At 38.1% G+C, this 17278-nt stretch overlaps 1 protein-coding gene across 1 annotated transcript in view; it reads right to left on the bottom strand.

The window, feature by feature from the left end:
* Nucleotides 1-17278, bottom strand: part of COL14A1 (collagen type XIV alpha 1 chain) — a gene marked incomplete at both ends in the record, with an annotated part of 120352 nt that overhangs the window by 41939 nt on the left and 61135 nt on the right. The window contains 12 exons of the mRNA XM_082499253.1: nt 506-644; nt 861-899; nt 2409-2573; nt 4536-4679; nt 5816-5939; nt 7165-7304; nt 8643-8717; nt 10888-11034; nt 12894-13010; nt 13621-13770; nt 15187-15309; nt 16210-16339. Of these exons, the coding sequence (XP_082355379.1) occupies nt 506-644; nt 861-899; nt 2409-2573; nt 4536-4679; nt 5816-5939; nt 7165-7304; nt 8643-8717; nt 10888-11034; nt 12894-13010; nt 13621-13770; nt 15187-15309; nt 16210-16339 (1493 nt within the window). The remainder of the gene's footprint in view (nt 1-505; nt 645-860; nt 900-2408; nt 2574-4535; nt 4680-5815; nt 5940-7164; nt 7305-8642; nt 8718-10887; nt 11035-12893; nt 13011-13620; nt 13771-15186; nt 15310-16209; nt 16340-17278) is intronic.

The raw sequence follows: 17278 nt of genomic DNA, 5'->3' as shown, positions 1-17278 counted from the left end.
AGCATGTAAGTGCAGCAGATCCGAATAGAAAGAAGCAGAAAGGGAAAAAGAAGTGAGAAATGCTAATCCCTGGAAATTCCAGTCCATCTAGACCCAGAAAGAAACTAAACACAGAGAATGTGAAACAGCACCAAGAATTATAGCTCCAACTGGGACACAACAGGATAACCACACAAAAAGAGTAAGATAATATCTAATATAAACCTTAAAAGTAATTTCCCACTGTTTTTCTTTCTTATTTATCTCAGCTAAAGAACACTTTTTTTTTTTACATCTTCCCATGTTTAATCCAGCAGGGCCACTGCTTTTCTCTGATGACACTTAATACAAAGTGGAGGACTGGATTGAGAGGAACCAAACACAACATACACATTGTTTATAATGTAGATATACACTAGCGCCTTTGCTCTTCTGACATGAAAATACTGCTCCCTGAAGTAAATAATTGCCTGCACTGGACAATTATCTTCATGTGTTTTATGAATATTTATATGTCAATACATACTTGGTAGGCTGGGACACCAGGGCATCCTTGTGGAGTCTGTAACATGGGTAAACATTAAATGTACCAGGTTCCATTGAAACCCCTTCCACAGCTGAAAACTCCTTTTCAACCAAACCAAACATTTCCATCATTTTAAATCCTGGAAGGCATCAAAATATACATTCTATTAATTTAAATTAATACCACGTTACAGGAAACAAAAAAGGACAAAGCCAGTTGCATCAAAGAGTTTCATATCACCATCTGTTTAACAGCTGTTAGCATAAAGGGATATTTATGGCCTAATACTGTGAAAATCGGGTAATGAAAATTATTCCATAAATCAGGAACAAAAATGAAGACAAAAATACTGTACCTGCAAAATTATTGCCATCTTTAACTACCAATGGGCAGGCTGGAAAAGAAGGAAAGATATATTTAAGGTTACAAGACATGTCCCACTGGGTCAGAACAATGACCTACTCAGCCCAGTACTCTATCCCCAACAGCAACAAAAGGAGATGCTGTTTAGGAAGGGCATGCAAACCCAGCGACTTTTTACTCCATTCAGCTGATGCTCCTCAGGATCAACAAGGGTTGTAGGAAGATGTTAAAGGGTACATCCCTGTGTGTTCCATATAATATCCTTTTAAGGATCTGTTGTCCATGAATTTGTCTAATCCTTCTATGAACCTGCCTTCACAACCTCTTGTGGCAATAAATTCACTGTGTGCTGCGTAAAAAAGTATGTCTTATACTGGGTTTTAACCAAGTGCTCCCTAGTTCACTATTTGTGAGCTTCTCCAGCCTAACTCCAGCTCAGGCTCAATTACTTTAGCTGGCATTCTCTCTACCTTTTCAAACTCCACAATAGCTTTCATGACCAACAGAGACCAGAACTGAGTGCAGTCCTTAAGATGTGTGCATACATTTTAAATAGCTGTGAATCTGTTTTATATTTTCCTTCTGGCAGGGAAGAAAGTACACTAATCTCTTCCAGGAAAGGTCCCCTGGGAAATGAATAAGCCTAGATGCAGGGTGTCAAATATGGCACCGCAGGATACTCATATTTGGAGATCACTTTTGGAATACAAGCACAAGTGACCAATAAATGCTACTGTTGAGCATTCTCAAAGTTCTCTCTGCCACTGAAAGTAGAGTTTACGGCCAAACCCAAAGAATTAATGGGACACAAGCAACATATTTGTGTTCACCAGCTCTGGTAACTCACAGCCTCATGTGGCCCTCAGTCCTATACACAAGGACTCCTTACAATCAAACGATTCACATCAACTATACACTGCCTAATTCCTGGCTTATATATAAGGAAACATACTGAGGGCACACACCTGAAAGCATGTGAATTATTCACCTCTAACCATTAGGTGTTGTTACGGGATGTCTTTCCCTTCATTTTCATAAAGAGTCTCAAGTGTGGCATTTTCACCGATTTCAAAGTGTTTTACGCTTTTTCTTAGGCTACAACTCTTCTACTGGGTATTATCTATGATAATACAAATGTTAACAATTGGTTCTCTTTTAATAAATTAACCATGTAATTTGTACAATAACATAGCTAACTCTACTCTCACAGATGGTTGCAGTAGCCTATAAAATAAAATACAATTAACTTTTTATGAATAAATTCTAAACTATTAACAATGTTTCAAATCTGAAATCTCTTTCTGACAACCATTGTACCTATTCTGGATTTATAGCAAACCACCATTAGTTATTCTCAAGTCACAAAATCTTCATGTCCTTAATCTTTTATGGAAAGAATATTAAAGTTGTAATACCTGCAGTAAATTATGTTAAAAAAGTACATTTTCAAGAATACCTCTTAATATAAAATTAATAGTTATAACCCCCCCCCCAGTATTTAGCACTTATTTAGAACCATGTAAAAGTCAAACTAGCTAACTTGCTGATGCAGTTTCACAAACAAAAGTGATCAGCTCATCTTCAATCTTTGTAAAGGCATCAAAGTCATCCACAAAGAAGACATGTCTTTCACTGGGCTTGCTGCCAATATTAACCAACTCTGAATAGTCAGCATCAGCTACTCCAATAGCAAAAAAGCTGAAACCTGTAAAACAAAAAAGAACACTCTTGTAAGTCAATCATTTAGAGAGGGGAAATACAATATGAACACAACTGTATTTGCACTGGGTCCTTTCCTGATTAAATACAAAGGTGCATATTTTATTGTTATGCCATAACACTAGAAACTTCATGCATGTAATCTAAAATAAAGGCAATACATTCTCTGTGAGATATTTCTTTTGGCTATTTATAGTTAATCAGTTAAAGTTAATGCTTAAGTATTTTCTTGAAGACACCTAAGACTACTCAGTAATTTAAAGTTTTAGCATATGTTTAAACACTTTTCTAATTTAATGCTACACTTCATTACACACAAAAATCTCCATGTATCAAGTATATCCTAAATACAAAGCACAGAAATTAATTTCCTGTGGGTCTTTTACAGATTTTATTTTGTGCCATATAATCAGAGTTTTCAAGCCACTGTTGCCTCATGAGTGAACACTGAAATAAATGCATTCTCATTTCATCAGCAACTTAACGGCACTAGCTGAATACGTTCTATATATTCTGCATGAATATATGTTGAAATTTGAGCCTGACTTCAAAGATTTAAATGAAATGGGAATTGTATCCTCTATGTTTGAGGAGCCACAAACTAGCTAGAAGTTTTTCAACATTTTCCTTTCCATAAAAAGATAAAAAAACCCTGTCTACATCAGGCTGCATATTGTTAATGGAAATACTGTTCTTGCATGGCTCAGTCCCAAATTTACTCCAGCCAAGCAATATTGTCTTTAAGTTTGAATGAGGCCCGAGGGCATTCATCACCTTCTGCAGAGGTTTCAGCATAACAAATTTTGACTTAATATAACAACATCTTCATGTCTCATCCAAGACCAGCACCTCTTCACACCAGTCTCTATCATAGATGCAAGTCAGTACCTGCTCCAACCTATCTGCAGCCTCAGCATACAGCACGCACAGAAGGAAACGGGAGAGAGGAAGTCATTTGTCTCAGATGACACACCCCAGTCAGCAACTGAACGCCCACCATATGCCGTCTCCTCTCAAGGTCATTGCCAGTCTAATAGTTAATAAGGCAACTGCAAGACTTAGCTGACAGATGAACAGTTTTTTGTTCACCTTAGACATAGACTCCAATTTAATCACAAATATGACGTTTTCTTGACTGCTACTTAAAACAAGTTATGCATGCCTTACTATTTTGTGATACGGTTTTATTTATGAAAGTACTGCACTCAGCATCTAGCAATAATACAAGCAGGCAGCCAAGCTCAACGTTTGGGTTCCAGGTATCAGTACTAATCACTGGTAATCTCATAGCTGCCAAACTCTAAAGGCAAATGAAAAAGCACAAATGTATTGTCTTCTTAGATTTCCTCACATTAAAATGATGATAGCTTTTTTCTTCCATCCTTTAGTTTTGTTCCATCTGGCACATTGTACCCTTTGGATTTTGACACAAACTTCAGTATCAGACATTTCTACAACCAACCCAGTATTTACGCTTAGACTCACAACACCGTGTGGCTGCTTAAAGCTCTAAAAAGTTAATTAGTGTGACATAAGTGCAGATCAGAACAAGCAAAAGAATATACGAAAGAATTTTCAAAACTTCTTGTATAGAAATCAAATCAGTTCTGTTTTCTAGTAACCCGAAGACTACATTTCATAGATGACACTCCAGATTCTCAGGATCATGTCCCCTAAATTCTGCATCATGGGAGCCATTCCATTGACTACTACATGATTTTAGCGCTGCCGCCAAAATGAAAAATAATAGCATTAATCACCAAACAACATCCAGAATCTAAGCATATCCTGGTGATAGTCTGAGTTCCACAGCATTTGCTGTCTGTTTTCTTTAAACTTGGAAATCTTTCTGGAGCAAAAGTTACCCTTACCTCATGCCCACACTTACGTAGTTATAATTAATGAGAAAAAGGAAAATTTGAATAGGTCTTAAAACCACACGTTTTACCATCTATTTGCATTTCCCTGGAGACTTTGTTCACATCATCTTGTGATCGCCCATCAGTAATGACAACCAAAACCTTTGGAATGCCTCTTCTCATGCCTGCCTCTCCAGTAAACAAGACTTCTCTTGCATGTTTAATGGCTTTGCCTGAAACAGAAACAATTGACAATGTACTTTCACTGTTGATAATTCCAATTTCTATTGGCTTCTCATATGTTAGACATCAATAAAAGGAGATATCTCCACATACTCTGTCTCAAATGTGTCTACTCAGGGTGATGATTTAAGACTTGAATAATTATGCGACTGGAGAAAGCTGAGCACCTAGCTATAAGTGGATTTCAGTAAGAGCTGTTGGGTCCTCAGCAGTCTGTAAATTGGTGCATTCTGTAGTTACTGAAATAGAGATTTAGAAAAGTTTAATTTTTACCCTAACCCTTCAAAATGTGATGGCTTTAGCCACCCATTTCTTCAGTCCAGAAGGTGGAGTTCAAGAACGTGACATGTGTGGAAAAGGGTATTCTCTGCAGGTCAGAGATAACAAAACCTTCCCTTACTGAATCATAGGGCACAGTCCAGGTAGCAACTGAAAGTACCATTGTAGCATTTGCTTGAGTAAATGGAAAATGTGTTATTTTGATACTACTGAGATTGGAGGCAATGCAACAGCTGCAAGAAATTTCTGTGCAGTCTGAGAATAATAAAACATATGGTTTCCAACTAAAACAGATTTTAACCCTTTCAGCACTCATCTCTAATTTCTTCACATCAGAGAGCTATCTTAAGGGATTAATTAAAACGTAACTACATTCAGTTAACAGACATCATCTCCCAGTCGAGTCTTAAACATACCACTGAGGCTTAACTGTCCTGGCTTATAACCAAACAGACCCTCCACTCTGCTGTTTTCTCCATGCTCTGCGAGCTCCCTCCCACCTTCTCTCCCCTCACACTTTTTCACTTGCCAAGCTGACTTCACATTACTCCCCACTGCACCTTCCACAATCCCCAAAGTCATTCACTTCTGCTTAGCTGCCTCTCTCCTTTCCTCCCCGATCCTTGACCTCGCTGTTGGTCAGAAGGGGGCATACCCAGCAGTAGGGGGTGAAGGGTGTAAACTGCAGATTACAAAGGCTTTCTAACTTCAAAGCCCAATCTTTCACCTCCAGCTGGAGATACCGCATTTTCACACTGATATATTAAAAGACTTAGCAAATGGGAAAGAAACACAGCACAGAGAGTAGCAGGGAGAAAATCTGCATCCTAATCATGACTTTTCTCACCTGTTTTTGTATTTCCTCCTTTGTAGGCTATTTGCTGAATCGCTTCAAGAAGAGTCTCTTTTGTTTTATATGCGTTCAATTTAAATTCTGTCCTGGGATCATCACTGAACTGAATTATTGCCACCTGTGCACACAGAAGATGTATTCGTTACTAAAGCACCACCCAGTGTATAAGCAAAAAGTAAGAGAATAAGCGCATTTAAAACAAGGATTTATCTTGTAACTTTGCTTCATCCTTAAACTGAAGCCAGAAATTTTTTTCTCTTTAAGAAGCTTTCACTAAATGAAGTTTAATTTTACTCTCTGCAGCCTTGGCAACCACCTAACACTTTCTGGTTTCATTTTGCAGCAAACAGGATGAGAAAAGTAATACCCACTTTGGCAAAAGCAGTCTCAATTGAGCCTAAAAGAAAAGTCCAACTTACAGCTGCTCACACGTGTACAGTTACTCACACACAGAACTGCAGGGACTTTGTATTCAGAATCCAAAAATTAATAGCTGCAGATAATAGGGAGAAATACTGAAGCAAGTAATAGAAAGATGCAAGAACGTATTCTGAAATACTGCCTCTCCCAAATATGATGCTCCACGAGTCCAGACCCTGTATTTCAATACTATACACTAAACCCCTACAACTCACAAAACATATCCTGAACTTCATATTCTGTAAGTGGTGTACCTAATTTAAAGGGAGCTATTCACATGCATAAGCTTAAGGTTATGCATAAGTTTCTGAAGTATCACGGACTATATTCTGGGAAAATAGCTGTATAGCGAGAAACAGTAAAAACTAAGTATTGTTAACTGTCCAAACAGTTAACAATAATTTTCAGTGCTATCCCAAATTGCATATTATACAGGTAACACAGTAATATATTTGCCGATAACCTTTTCTGGAGCAGATTCAAGCATCTTTCTGAATAAATACATAAATAGAGTAATCGTTGTAAATACTGTATTTTGTTTCAAGCACCGTAGATTCTGTAGAGCACGTAATTTTAAATAAATGAACCTTTAATTTTCCTTATCGATGCCATTTTTAGCTTCTTTAGAAATAAACACCACAGTGAGTACCAATACCAAAAACACTAACACAACTTGAATCTCATTAGACTGATTTAGAGGAGACTGAAATGATACCGAGCCTTCATGCTAGCAAAATTCATATCATGAATCTCACCATATCGTGTGTATAAAAGAAGATATTGAGAAAAAAATGCCATCCTAAAGCAGTTAATTTTCTTTTGAAAATATGATGTCAATCAGTCTTTGATTCATTTCACTTCTGGTGCTAGTCTAAAATACCCTGTCAAGTCCATGCACCCTCTGTCTCTCCACATGTTATTACCTGCGTTCCATCAGGACCAATCTTATCCAAAGCTCCAACAGTGCTATAGAGAAAGCTAATTATTTTATTGAAATTGTCATCCCCAATACTCCATGACCCATCCACCAGGAACGCTAGGTCAGCTTTGGCCGCTTTGCACACTGAGAAAGAAAAGCAAGTATTTTGGAATTACAGCAATGCCTCAACTCCTCATGAAATCTCATAAATCACTTAAGAAAATGCAACTGTCATGAAAAGCCCTTGTTTAACATTAGTTAATAATGCTTTAGCAAACAGACCTGCTGGCATTGACTTCGGTGCAGGTGTAGAACCAGCTGAGCTCTGCAAGGGGTGAATGGTCTGCACTGACAGATCCTATCACAGAATACACTTCCAGGCCATAACAGTTCTTTAAAATCTGGCTAACCATCTTTATTTTTATTTAGGTTGTTAAGTAAATTCACACATGAACTTATAGAATCCCAGACTCCTAGAATGACACAGTAAGCAAGATGAGAACCTTGACTGTGGAGGTTCCCAGTGGGAAACTTGTGCACTCAAAAAGTCACCCTAAGCTCCGTAGTGCCAAATGCACACCCCTTAACTGCACTATTCAGCAGCAATGCAGGTTTCCCCCATCTCATTCCAGCATGTTCTTAAGCAAAATGGCCTGCAGAGCTGTACACATGCTGATCCAAGTTGCTCAATTTTTCATGGGAACTGGGACCTTTCAACACTCTGCAGAATCCCTGTCTGTTGCTGGGGGTCAGAAACAGTCTCAAAGCAAAGTTATGTTTTTCAACATATTTTGTCTTGAAGAAAAATGTTTATCTAAATCCAGAGAATGAGACAGGAGGATAAGTACCCATATTTCTCATTTTCTGTTGATTACTCCTTCGATTAAAAAAAACAAACCATCTGCTGCTCTGCAATTCTAAAACACACACACAAGGTCTTTTTTTTTTTCCTGTACTTATGGATTAAATTCTTCCTATATGTTAGTTTGGTCCACTAACTTCAAGCCGACGGATTTGACCCTCAGTCTTCAACAATAATGTTGCCCTCACAGAAATATTTATGGGACTGTACAAAACACTACATGTTCAAATGATAAGTAGAAGGAAGTCTATATTTAAAGAGAGAAGAGACTGAACATGGCCAACACTTTTCTCATTACCTGAAGTAGGTATATTTTTAAAAAATCATGCTGTTTGAGAAGTTTAATTACCCCTAGGATATCTGCTTCAGTTGCAAAATACGTATGGTTTAGGAGCTCTGGAAAAAGAAAATGTCACACATATTAACCCCCCTTTCTGCAAATTTCAACAATAATGATGTCAGATTTCTGGCTCATTAAATTTAAGTCAGCTGCCTTAACAGTGTCACTGTAGCAAATGCATTTGGAGTCTGATCCCCACAGGTCTAAAATAGTGTCAGAAGCGGAAAAACATTGCATCAACACTTTAAAATTATTATAAACCCACACATGCAGCCCTTACCTTCTTTCGCAGGAGGGATTGTAGGTGGTGGAGGTGGTGTTGAAGGTGTTGTTGGTGGTTGAGTTGGAAATGGTACTGGAGAATAAAAGGAAGGAGTATTAAAAAAATGCTTAAAAGCCCAATATATTTTATCTGTATTAAACATGGCATTTTCTACTCATCTCCACATTTAAACCTCATTATCTCCAATCAACTAGTTATGCAACTGGGGAGAAATGTAGGTGAGCATCTGTGTGTAATATCCTCCTCTTCTGACTACCTGAAAAAGGATAGTACTATTACAGAGCAATTAATGTCCGCACTTCAGTGTGAATGATAGAATGATACAACAGAACTACTACTGGAATTGCCCCTTTTTGGGTTTCCCCAGTGTAGTAAACCATGTGGCACCCCCATTCTTGACCCAGTATCCATACTTCATTTTGTAAAAGGTCAGCGTCCTTTTCCTTTCTGACCACAACCAGTCCTTAGTCGCAGAAAGCAGGTCTCCCCCCACCCTGGAAGGACGATGATATTAGTCCTGCAATCCACAATACAAAGCGACAGGGCAATAGCAAGCCAGTGCCTGCACCCGAGCAGATCACAGCCTGTTCCGATCAAGATTTTCCTGAATTTGGTGGAAGACCGTGTTATGTTTCCAGCTAGAAACACAGTTCCTACCACAACTCTACAGGACTGTGGCTTTGTTGCTGCAACTTCTACTAAGGTTATTATACAGAGTTTCTGAAAACTGGTTACTCTGTCGTCCTTCTCCTGACAATAAGCTTTGGAATGACAATCTCCCATAAACCTAGCTAAATACACAATTGCTGATTGCATGAGCTCTGTTTAGTGCCTTTCAACACAGTCTTGGCCGAATTATCAAAGATAGCATGCACATATATTGACTTCCACACCTGTATCTGAGGAAAAGCTTCTGCTTTCATTCAAGGGCATTTTTTCCATTATTTTTTTTTCAATGCAGTTAACATAAGAAGCCACAGGTGACATAACATCATTCCCTCAAATAGGACTACACTTGTTACTTGCTATAAGTTATGTTTATAGACAATGGATAGAGTTAGATACTGCAACTTCAGAAAAGGCACCTATCTTTGTGAAAGAGTAGTGTAAACAGGATTCATTACAAGCCTCACGTCCACATCCAAGACTCTGAAACAACTAAAAGAAACTAATGCCCAGGCACAGACAGACCAGGAGCTTCTGTTTAGATAGGGTGACAACTGCTCTTTAAGTCCCAGAGAGGTACAAGCCACCCTGAAGAGTGTTTTCTTCTGGGGTGATAGACTAATTTGTCTGCATCACAAACCATCTTTCTCAAATGGACACGTAGGTCAAGGTGTGTTCTTTATGACGTCTCCTAACTTCCTGAACTGCAAAGCACACAAAATGCATTCTTCCAAAAAGGAGGTGAAAATTGGCTTGTTCCTCACTGCTCTGAGAATGAGCCCTGAACAACTGCGAAGTGGAGTCATGCACCTGTGCAAATTTTTCTTTTGTGAAGTGTGGGAGTGTTCACTTGTAGAGGAAAATTATAAACATTATCTACCCTGAGAGACTGGCAACAGCATTGTGGTGTACAGTAATATAGTATGAGAAGAAGGGTATCACTGAGATTGAAAATGGGCTCGAAGACAGACAGATAATGTTAAAATATTCACTCTGTTCATCCTGTATTTTGTTTTGCAGTATTTTGAACTCATGAGAGCAGAATCTTGCCTTCATAAACAGCTGTGAGGGGGTTTTTTGCCTGTCTTGTGTTACTGAGAATAGTAATAAAAAAGGTTGGTTGGTTTGTTTGTTTTAAAATACAGTAGATTGGGTATCAAAGTCCCATTTAACTGTAAAATACTCAGACACTAGTGACATTTTACCAAATAACAACAGCTGCAGGATACAAAACTTTCTCTGTTTCTCCATGTGCTTCATTTTCTGCATATTTTTTTCCCTCCGCAAAGTCACAGATTTTCAGAGTATTCCTTAGTGGGACTTTTTTATGAAGAAAGCTAAACCATCCTCCCTGTTTCGTTTGAAGTCCAATACAGTTGGCAAATGTGACTTCACAAGTAATACACAGCAGCGGTGCAAGAATCCTGCACCTCTGTGAGGGGGCCACAGTGTAGTTGAAAAATTAAAAGCTCAGCTAAAGGAAATGTAGGAATAGAACATCTGTGGGCAAAGGGCAAAGCACGAGAAGCAATCAAGCGTTATCGCTGCTGGCTGAACTCTGATCTATTTTACTCACATGTTGTCTCCATGATGCTTACAGCAGGGCCCTCTATCTCCTGAAGCTGTGTATGAACACTGATTCTATATTCAGTTCCAGGCATCAGCTCAAAGAAACAATGTCTAGGTGTCCCTCCACCAAGATTTACCTCTCGCTTTTTTCCATCTGGAATTATAAAAAGAAACTATTAAAACATACTTTCTTTTACTGCTTTATTGAATAATGTAATTTAAGTCTGAACCAAGAAGGGGACATGACAGCACATGAAGGGCAAATGGTTGACATAAATTAATAAACTAAATGCTGCCTTATTTCTGGAAATTCACCTCTGTGCAGAGGTGTCTGTAACATTTCATCCTTCATATTAAGTAGGAGCTGAGGGATGTGTCAGACATCTGCAGGAAAAAAGATTAATTTCATCCCATGCACTGAAGTTAATAAAAACCACTAACGCTGTCATCAATGGGCTTTGGATCTGGTCCTAAATTATCAGAGTCTAATGAGGAATTGTTGCATTATGTAATTCCACAGCATCCTTTGTCTATGCCACTGGTTCTGGGAGTCTGTAATGTGCTTAGTAATTGCATGAGAGACTGAACCAGATATTGTATTCCAGCTTCCATGAGTTAACTTAACCAACTCAGTAAGTTGGTTAAGGAATAGTATTTACAGGGTTCCAAAATTAATTCTGCTAAATTCTGAACTGGAAAACGTGTCGACAACGGAAAACGCCTGGATACTGGAAATAGCATAAGGTATATTTTCATAATAATAAGAAAATCTTCAGCACAATTCACAATCTGTAGCAGAAAGGAGTGAAACACAACCAACTGATCTCACATTCTACAGAGTATATAAAAAATTGCCAAACAGTCATTCGCTGCCAAGGAAAAAACATCTGATACTTATCAGGAGGTGTTACTCTAGTATAAAAATAATTGATCACTGCCTCAATGCGACACGCACCCAATCTGACAATCAAAACTTTTCATGATAAATGTTAGTAAGAAGCAATTGTTCACACTTTAGCTCGTTCTGCTCACATTTAGGATCTTTTGGCTCACTTAAAACAATTCTGGCAATTCTACATGATGAAAGCAGAATGTCGGCTAGCTCCCAGATGAGAAAGAAATCTGTGCCGTTTTGTGCCAGCCAAGATCTCAGCTTTCTGAACAGCTTGTATGTATTCCAGGACTTCATATAAACCATATCACCATCCATTTGCCATTCCACAGAAAGTTCTTTTTTTTTTTTTTTTTTCAACCAAATCAGTATTCTTTTTCATTATACCTTTGATAATCCCATTAAGCATTATTAATTACATTTCTCTCAAGTTATCCAAGCTTCTAATTTGTCACCATTCAAAAGATCATTGATGTCTACTGGGGATAAGAGAATTAGTCTGCACAAATAGTAACTTCTCCATAACCTCTTCTGGCTACGCCTGAGAATCAGTGAGACAGAAGAGGCTGTAATTCACTTCCTACACAAACAGTGCTAAAAGCATCATGTGTTGCCGCTTATCCAGATAAGTAACATTACTACAAGCTACAATTAATGATCAACTGAATGAGAACAGACAAAACTGGACTCTGTTCCGACTCTGTGACCATGGTCTGGATTGAATCAGTTTTTCCTACCCTTTTACCCAGCCTCTCGCATCCATCCTAATGCTACAGAGCTATCACTGATCACTTTTTTACAGTTTTAGATGTACTCAGTTCATCCTTTATCCATCTTCTGTCCCTCACACCAGTGAAAACTCAGGTAATCTCCTATCTTCTACTGAGAGATAGAACTCCCTCCCATAAAAAGGGCAAGTTATCAGCATCTATTTGACACAAAAGGACAGGAATGCTACTTCTACTCCAGAACTGTCAATGTACACACAGCTTTCTTCTGTCCCTCATTTCCAGTATTCCAGGAGTCAGTCTACAGGTCCGACGGCATACAATTTCTTAACTTACACAATTCAATTCCCAGGGTTAGGTTGTATGTCCGTATCGAATGATTTAGTAACTTACCCACAAGCGATTCTATAACTACCCTGTACGCAGTAGCATGTCTGTGAAGCTGCCACTGAGCACAGAGGCTAGTCATGCGGACTTGATAGGAGTCCAAATTTGTCACACCCAGGTACACTGAAAATTACATACCAAAAAATTAGATTTACTCCTCGAATAAGACATACAAGAAAAACTGACAAACGAATTGTAGTGAAACACTTGTGTCAATTTCTAACAAATAATTTCAAAAGTTGCTTAAAAAAATGTCATGAAAATCCACAACAGGAAGGAAATGAAAAGTGAATCTTTAGACTAAAGCTTTGGAACTTAAGTCAATTTAGTTAAGACTAAACAATGAACATTACTAAAAATTCAGTTACTACAAATAAGTATACAAATATAATTCTAACAGCAATATGTCTGTCAAAATCTAATTTAAAATTGAGAATAAATAGACTTTCCATGAAGGAGACTTATCTACTAAGCAAGTATGTTTGGCTGATAAATAGTAACATCTGCTTTATGAGTGCTGTCTTGCTAACATCCAGCAGATAGATTATTTAAGGCTGATACAGTCTGATAAAAAAAAAAAAAAAAAAAAAGGAGAGATTTTCATTTCAGGAAAACAATTTGTACACAACTGAGAAAGCGTTCCACGTGAAAATTTATTCAGGGAGCTGCACAAAGGTATAGTTATAGCAAAAAACAGCCTGTAGAGATCTGAACAGCGTGAAATCATTCTTACAGGTTTTGGCTACGCCTGTTAGGGCATCACTGAAGCCTGTTGAGTATGAAGCAAATACTTTCACACTGTACTCCGTTCCACTGAAGAGATTTAGAATGAGAATGGTGTTAATATCATCCCCTACAAAGGTCTCCAATGCAGGACCAGGAACTGCAAAAAACGAAATAAATTCAAAAATTATTTGCTTATCCATTGAATTAGCAGGTAGTTACAACAAATCTTAAGACACATCCAAAATTACATGTGGTCCCAAAGCTACTGCTATTTTTCAGCCTTTTTTTTTTTTTTTTAACCAAACACAAAAACAAACTCTGCTCAGTCCTTGCGTGGATAGAAGCCACAACACACTTGGGAAATTCAGCAGTGGGATTCATTAGGGCAGGGCTAGACACTGGCATCTGTTAAGACTCTTTTGTTCTGCTTCAATGACTTACTACTGCCCTAAATAGGCAGCCAAAGATCTCCTCAGTTTGATGGTGTGCCAGGGCCAACGGGGGGGACAGCAGATGCCAGCCAGCAATACAGTCCCTAAGGGGTTCTTACACAACAGCATCATTTAACACTATGCAAAAATGATAATGAAAATAGAAAAGAATAAAACTTTCCCAAATCAGAACTGCAAACAGCTCCTTTGTCACTTCTCTTAGTTGTTCTGGATACACTCCAGAAACCAGGCAACAGTATTGTCTTTGGACAGTATTTTAGTCCCTTAATGGTTACACATTTGTGTTTTGCTCTCAACAGAGGACCGCGTTTTTCTAAAGAAATTTGCATTTGTCTAGCTGCAATGTGCAGGTGGGCGAGGGATGCAGCACTGACAAAATGGGAAATCAATAAAATGGCAAGTTTTCGGGGGAGATGTAGGGCGGAATTAAAGTCAAGGAAACTAAAGCTTTGTTTGCATCGTAAGGGGAAGGAAGTTGAAGGACAGGAGAAGACAGAAGAGAGGAACAGAAAGAGACCAAAGATAGTGTCTGAAATAAATAGAAAGAGTCATGGTAAAATGACATAAAAGGACAGACTGAAAGAGTTGGGTTTGATCAGCCTCAAGATGGTATATCTAAAGGGGAATCTTACTGCTGCCTACACCTGCGTAATGGGAGGGGGTAGAGAAGACAGACACAAGATTTCTTCTGAGAAAAACAGGAAGATGGTAAGAAAACGGACAAGATTTGCAACATGGGAAATTTTGATTAGATACTGGGATAAAGAGTTTCATGGTGAGAGTAGTCAAAAACTGGAACAGATACTTAGAGGGGTTTTGAAATCTCCATCCTTGGAGATATTATAAACTCAACGGGACAAAGTCCAGTGAAACCTGTGCCAAACTGGCCCTGGTTTGATCAGCGACTTGGACCAGATGATCTCCAGACACCCTTTCCAACCTGCATCATTCTGTGACTATGAAACTTTCATATTAAAAACCTGAGACACCTAAGTTTATAGCACTTTCAAGGCTGTAACTGCAACTGTTAGTTTTAAATACAAAATTCAGCAAAAGATGATTTCAAGGCATTGCACAGTCAAAAACAAATGACTGAAAAAAAAATCAGTTTAAAAACTCACTGTTGATAGGTTTATAGACAATTCTGTAACCCATTGTGGGTGATGGTGGGGCATCCCAACTGATGCGTAATCTGTTGTACCATTCATCTGACACACGTAAATTCCTAGGAGCAGACAAGGGTACTAAAAAGAAACCAAACTGAGCGTTACAAGTTTATCTCATACAAGCACATGCATAAAACTCAAGACCTGCACATGAAAACAGTGTAATACCCAATACTCTCAGATTTACAGGTAAAATTATCAGGATAATACAAACATAAAAGATAATTATCTCTGAATTGTCTTATTTACCTTGTTTCTTTCAATGCAAGCGCACTAAAGTTTTAATGTATAAATCATGCTCTTGCAAACATTTAACGCTTTCAAATGGAATCAAAGGAATGATTTACAAGTAATTTAAGAGTCTGCACAAACAGCACTTCAATTTAGGCAGAAATTATGTAAATTAGGAGAATAATTCCATAATATTATACTATCATGACTAGCAGTGCACAATGAGATGATTTTTTACCAATATACAGTAGAGAGAGAACTTAAGCTACAGCTGAGTTATCTTTTGGTACTTGGTCAGAACTCTAAAGATAATGCAATCGCTTTCATAAAAAGTTCAGCAGCATTTCTAATGACCTTTAGGGAAGTAATGATCTCACACAAAAGAAAAATCTAACAGCACAATGGTTGGTTTGATACTGTTCCAGCGGGCATTGTTTACTTTATTTTCTGCATTAGTTGGTTTGTCCTTGGTGGGCTATCTATCAAGGATTTACCAGCTTTATTACTCAATGAGTTTCTGCAAACTCATAATATTTGAATGCAAAATACAATCTGTCAATTAGAAGCAACCCATTGTTTATAAATCAATGAACTGCGATTAATATAAAGCTTGAGTCATATAAGTCACGCAAAATAAGACCACATTTATACTAAAATATACTACTACAGCCAAGGAAAAAGGGCCAAAGGAGTAAGCCTTTCTTCATGCATATCCTGGCCAAAGACAAGCAGAAAGTTTGTACTTACGAGTTTTGCCAGGAGCTGAGACACTGACTCCCTCCCCGTCAGAATAGATGGGAGTGATGGTAACTTTGTATTCCGTATCAGACAGCAGAGGCTGAAGCAGAAGAGTGTTTTGTCTCCCAGGTACCATTACCTGGATGGTCAGAAAAACAGAAACAATCAGGCTTAATGACTAGGGCCAAAACCTTTTTATATCTTACATGATCTCTGACACCACATTCCACTAGTATTGCTAAAGAGCTTGCATTTTTAAATACTTCTGATGCTTTATGGTAAAATAAAATCATTAAATTATCTCCCCTTTTAACAGATCTACTAGTTATACCTCAGTAAAATAAAAATGAGAATGTGCCTATGGGATAACACAGTTCTATATTAAACCTATGAGCCATGACAGCTTTGTAAACCAATGATACTATACGGATGGTTAGTACTTAAAGAATTTTATTGTACATACAAAATAAATCCTTCTATTGTATTTATTCTTGACACGAATATGCCTGCCCAAAGCTATGCCAATTAATAAAGGCTGATGTTCTTTGGGAACAGAAAATCCTCCTTCCCTTGGGGGAAGGAAAATGAGTTCAGGAGATTGGGAAGCATGAACTAAGCAAGCAGGAATAAAACACGTTTGCCCCATCTGCATCTAGTCTGGAGACAAGGAAATGAAGGTAGCAATTTAGGAGATGAAGAAAGAATACATCCCACAAATAGCAGAGGATCCCAAACTATCATGAAACATGGAACACTCTGTAGCAGAAGTCCAACCAGGTAACCCAGTAGAAGTAGAGAAGCTGTAGAAATCCCTCCAGGCAGTTTTGGGTGTGCTAGAGCAACTGTTTCAAACCGCTAAATTAAGCACTGCGTGTTTTAATACAATACAAGGTTTCCCCATAAGCAGCTATTTCTGAAACTCTTCAATAGATTACTATAGTTTTAGCCAGAGGAAATACTAGTACCACAATAGTGGTGGTACAGGTGCCCAAGTAAAGCTTTGCAATCTTTTAACTTGTCAGTAAAAGCTCTTGAGAGCTTTTGAATGGGAAGATTGAATGGGAGCTACCTAGCACAT

This window comes from Vanellus vanellus (genome assembly GCF_965231255.1).
Source record: "Vanellus vanellus genome assembly, chromosome: 2".
Lineage (NCBI taxonomy): Eukaryota > Metazoa > Chordata > Aves > Charadriiformes > Charadriidae > Vanellus > Vanellus vanellus.
Note: the sequence above shows the minus strand (reverse complement) of the source record. Positions and strands in the feature narration are given on the sequence as shown.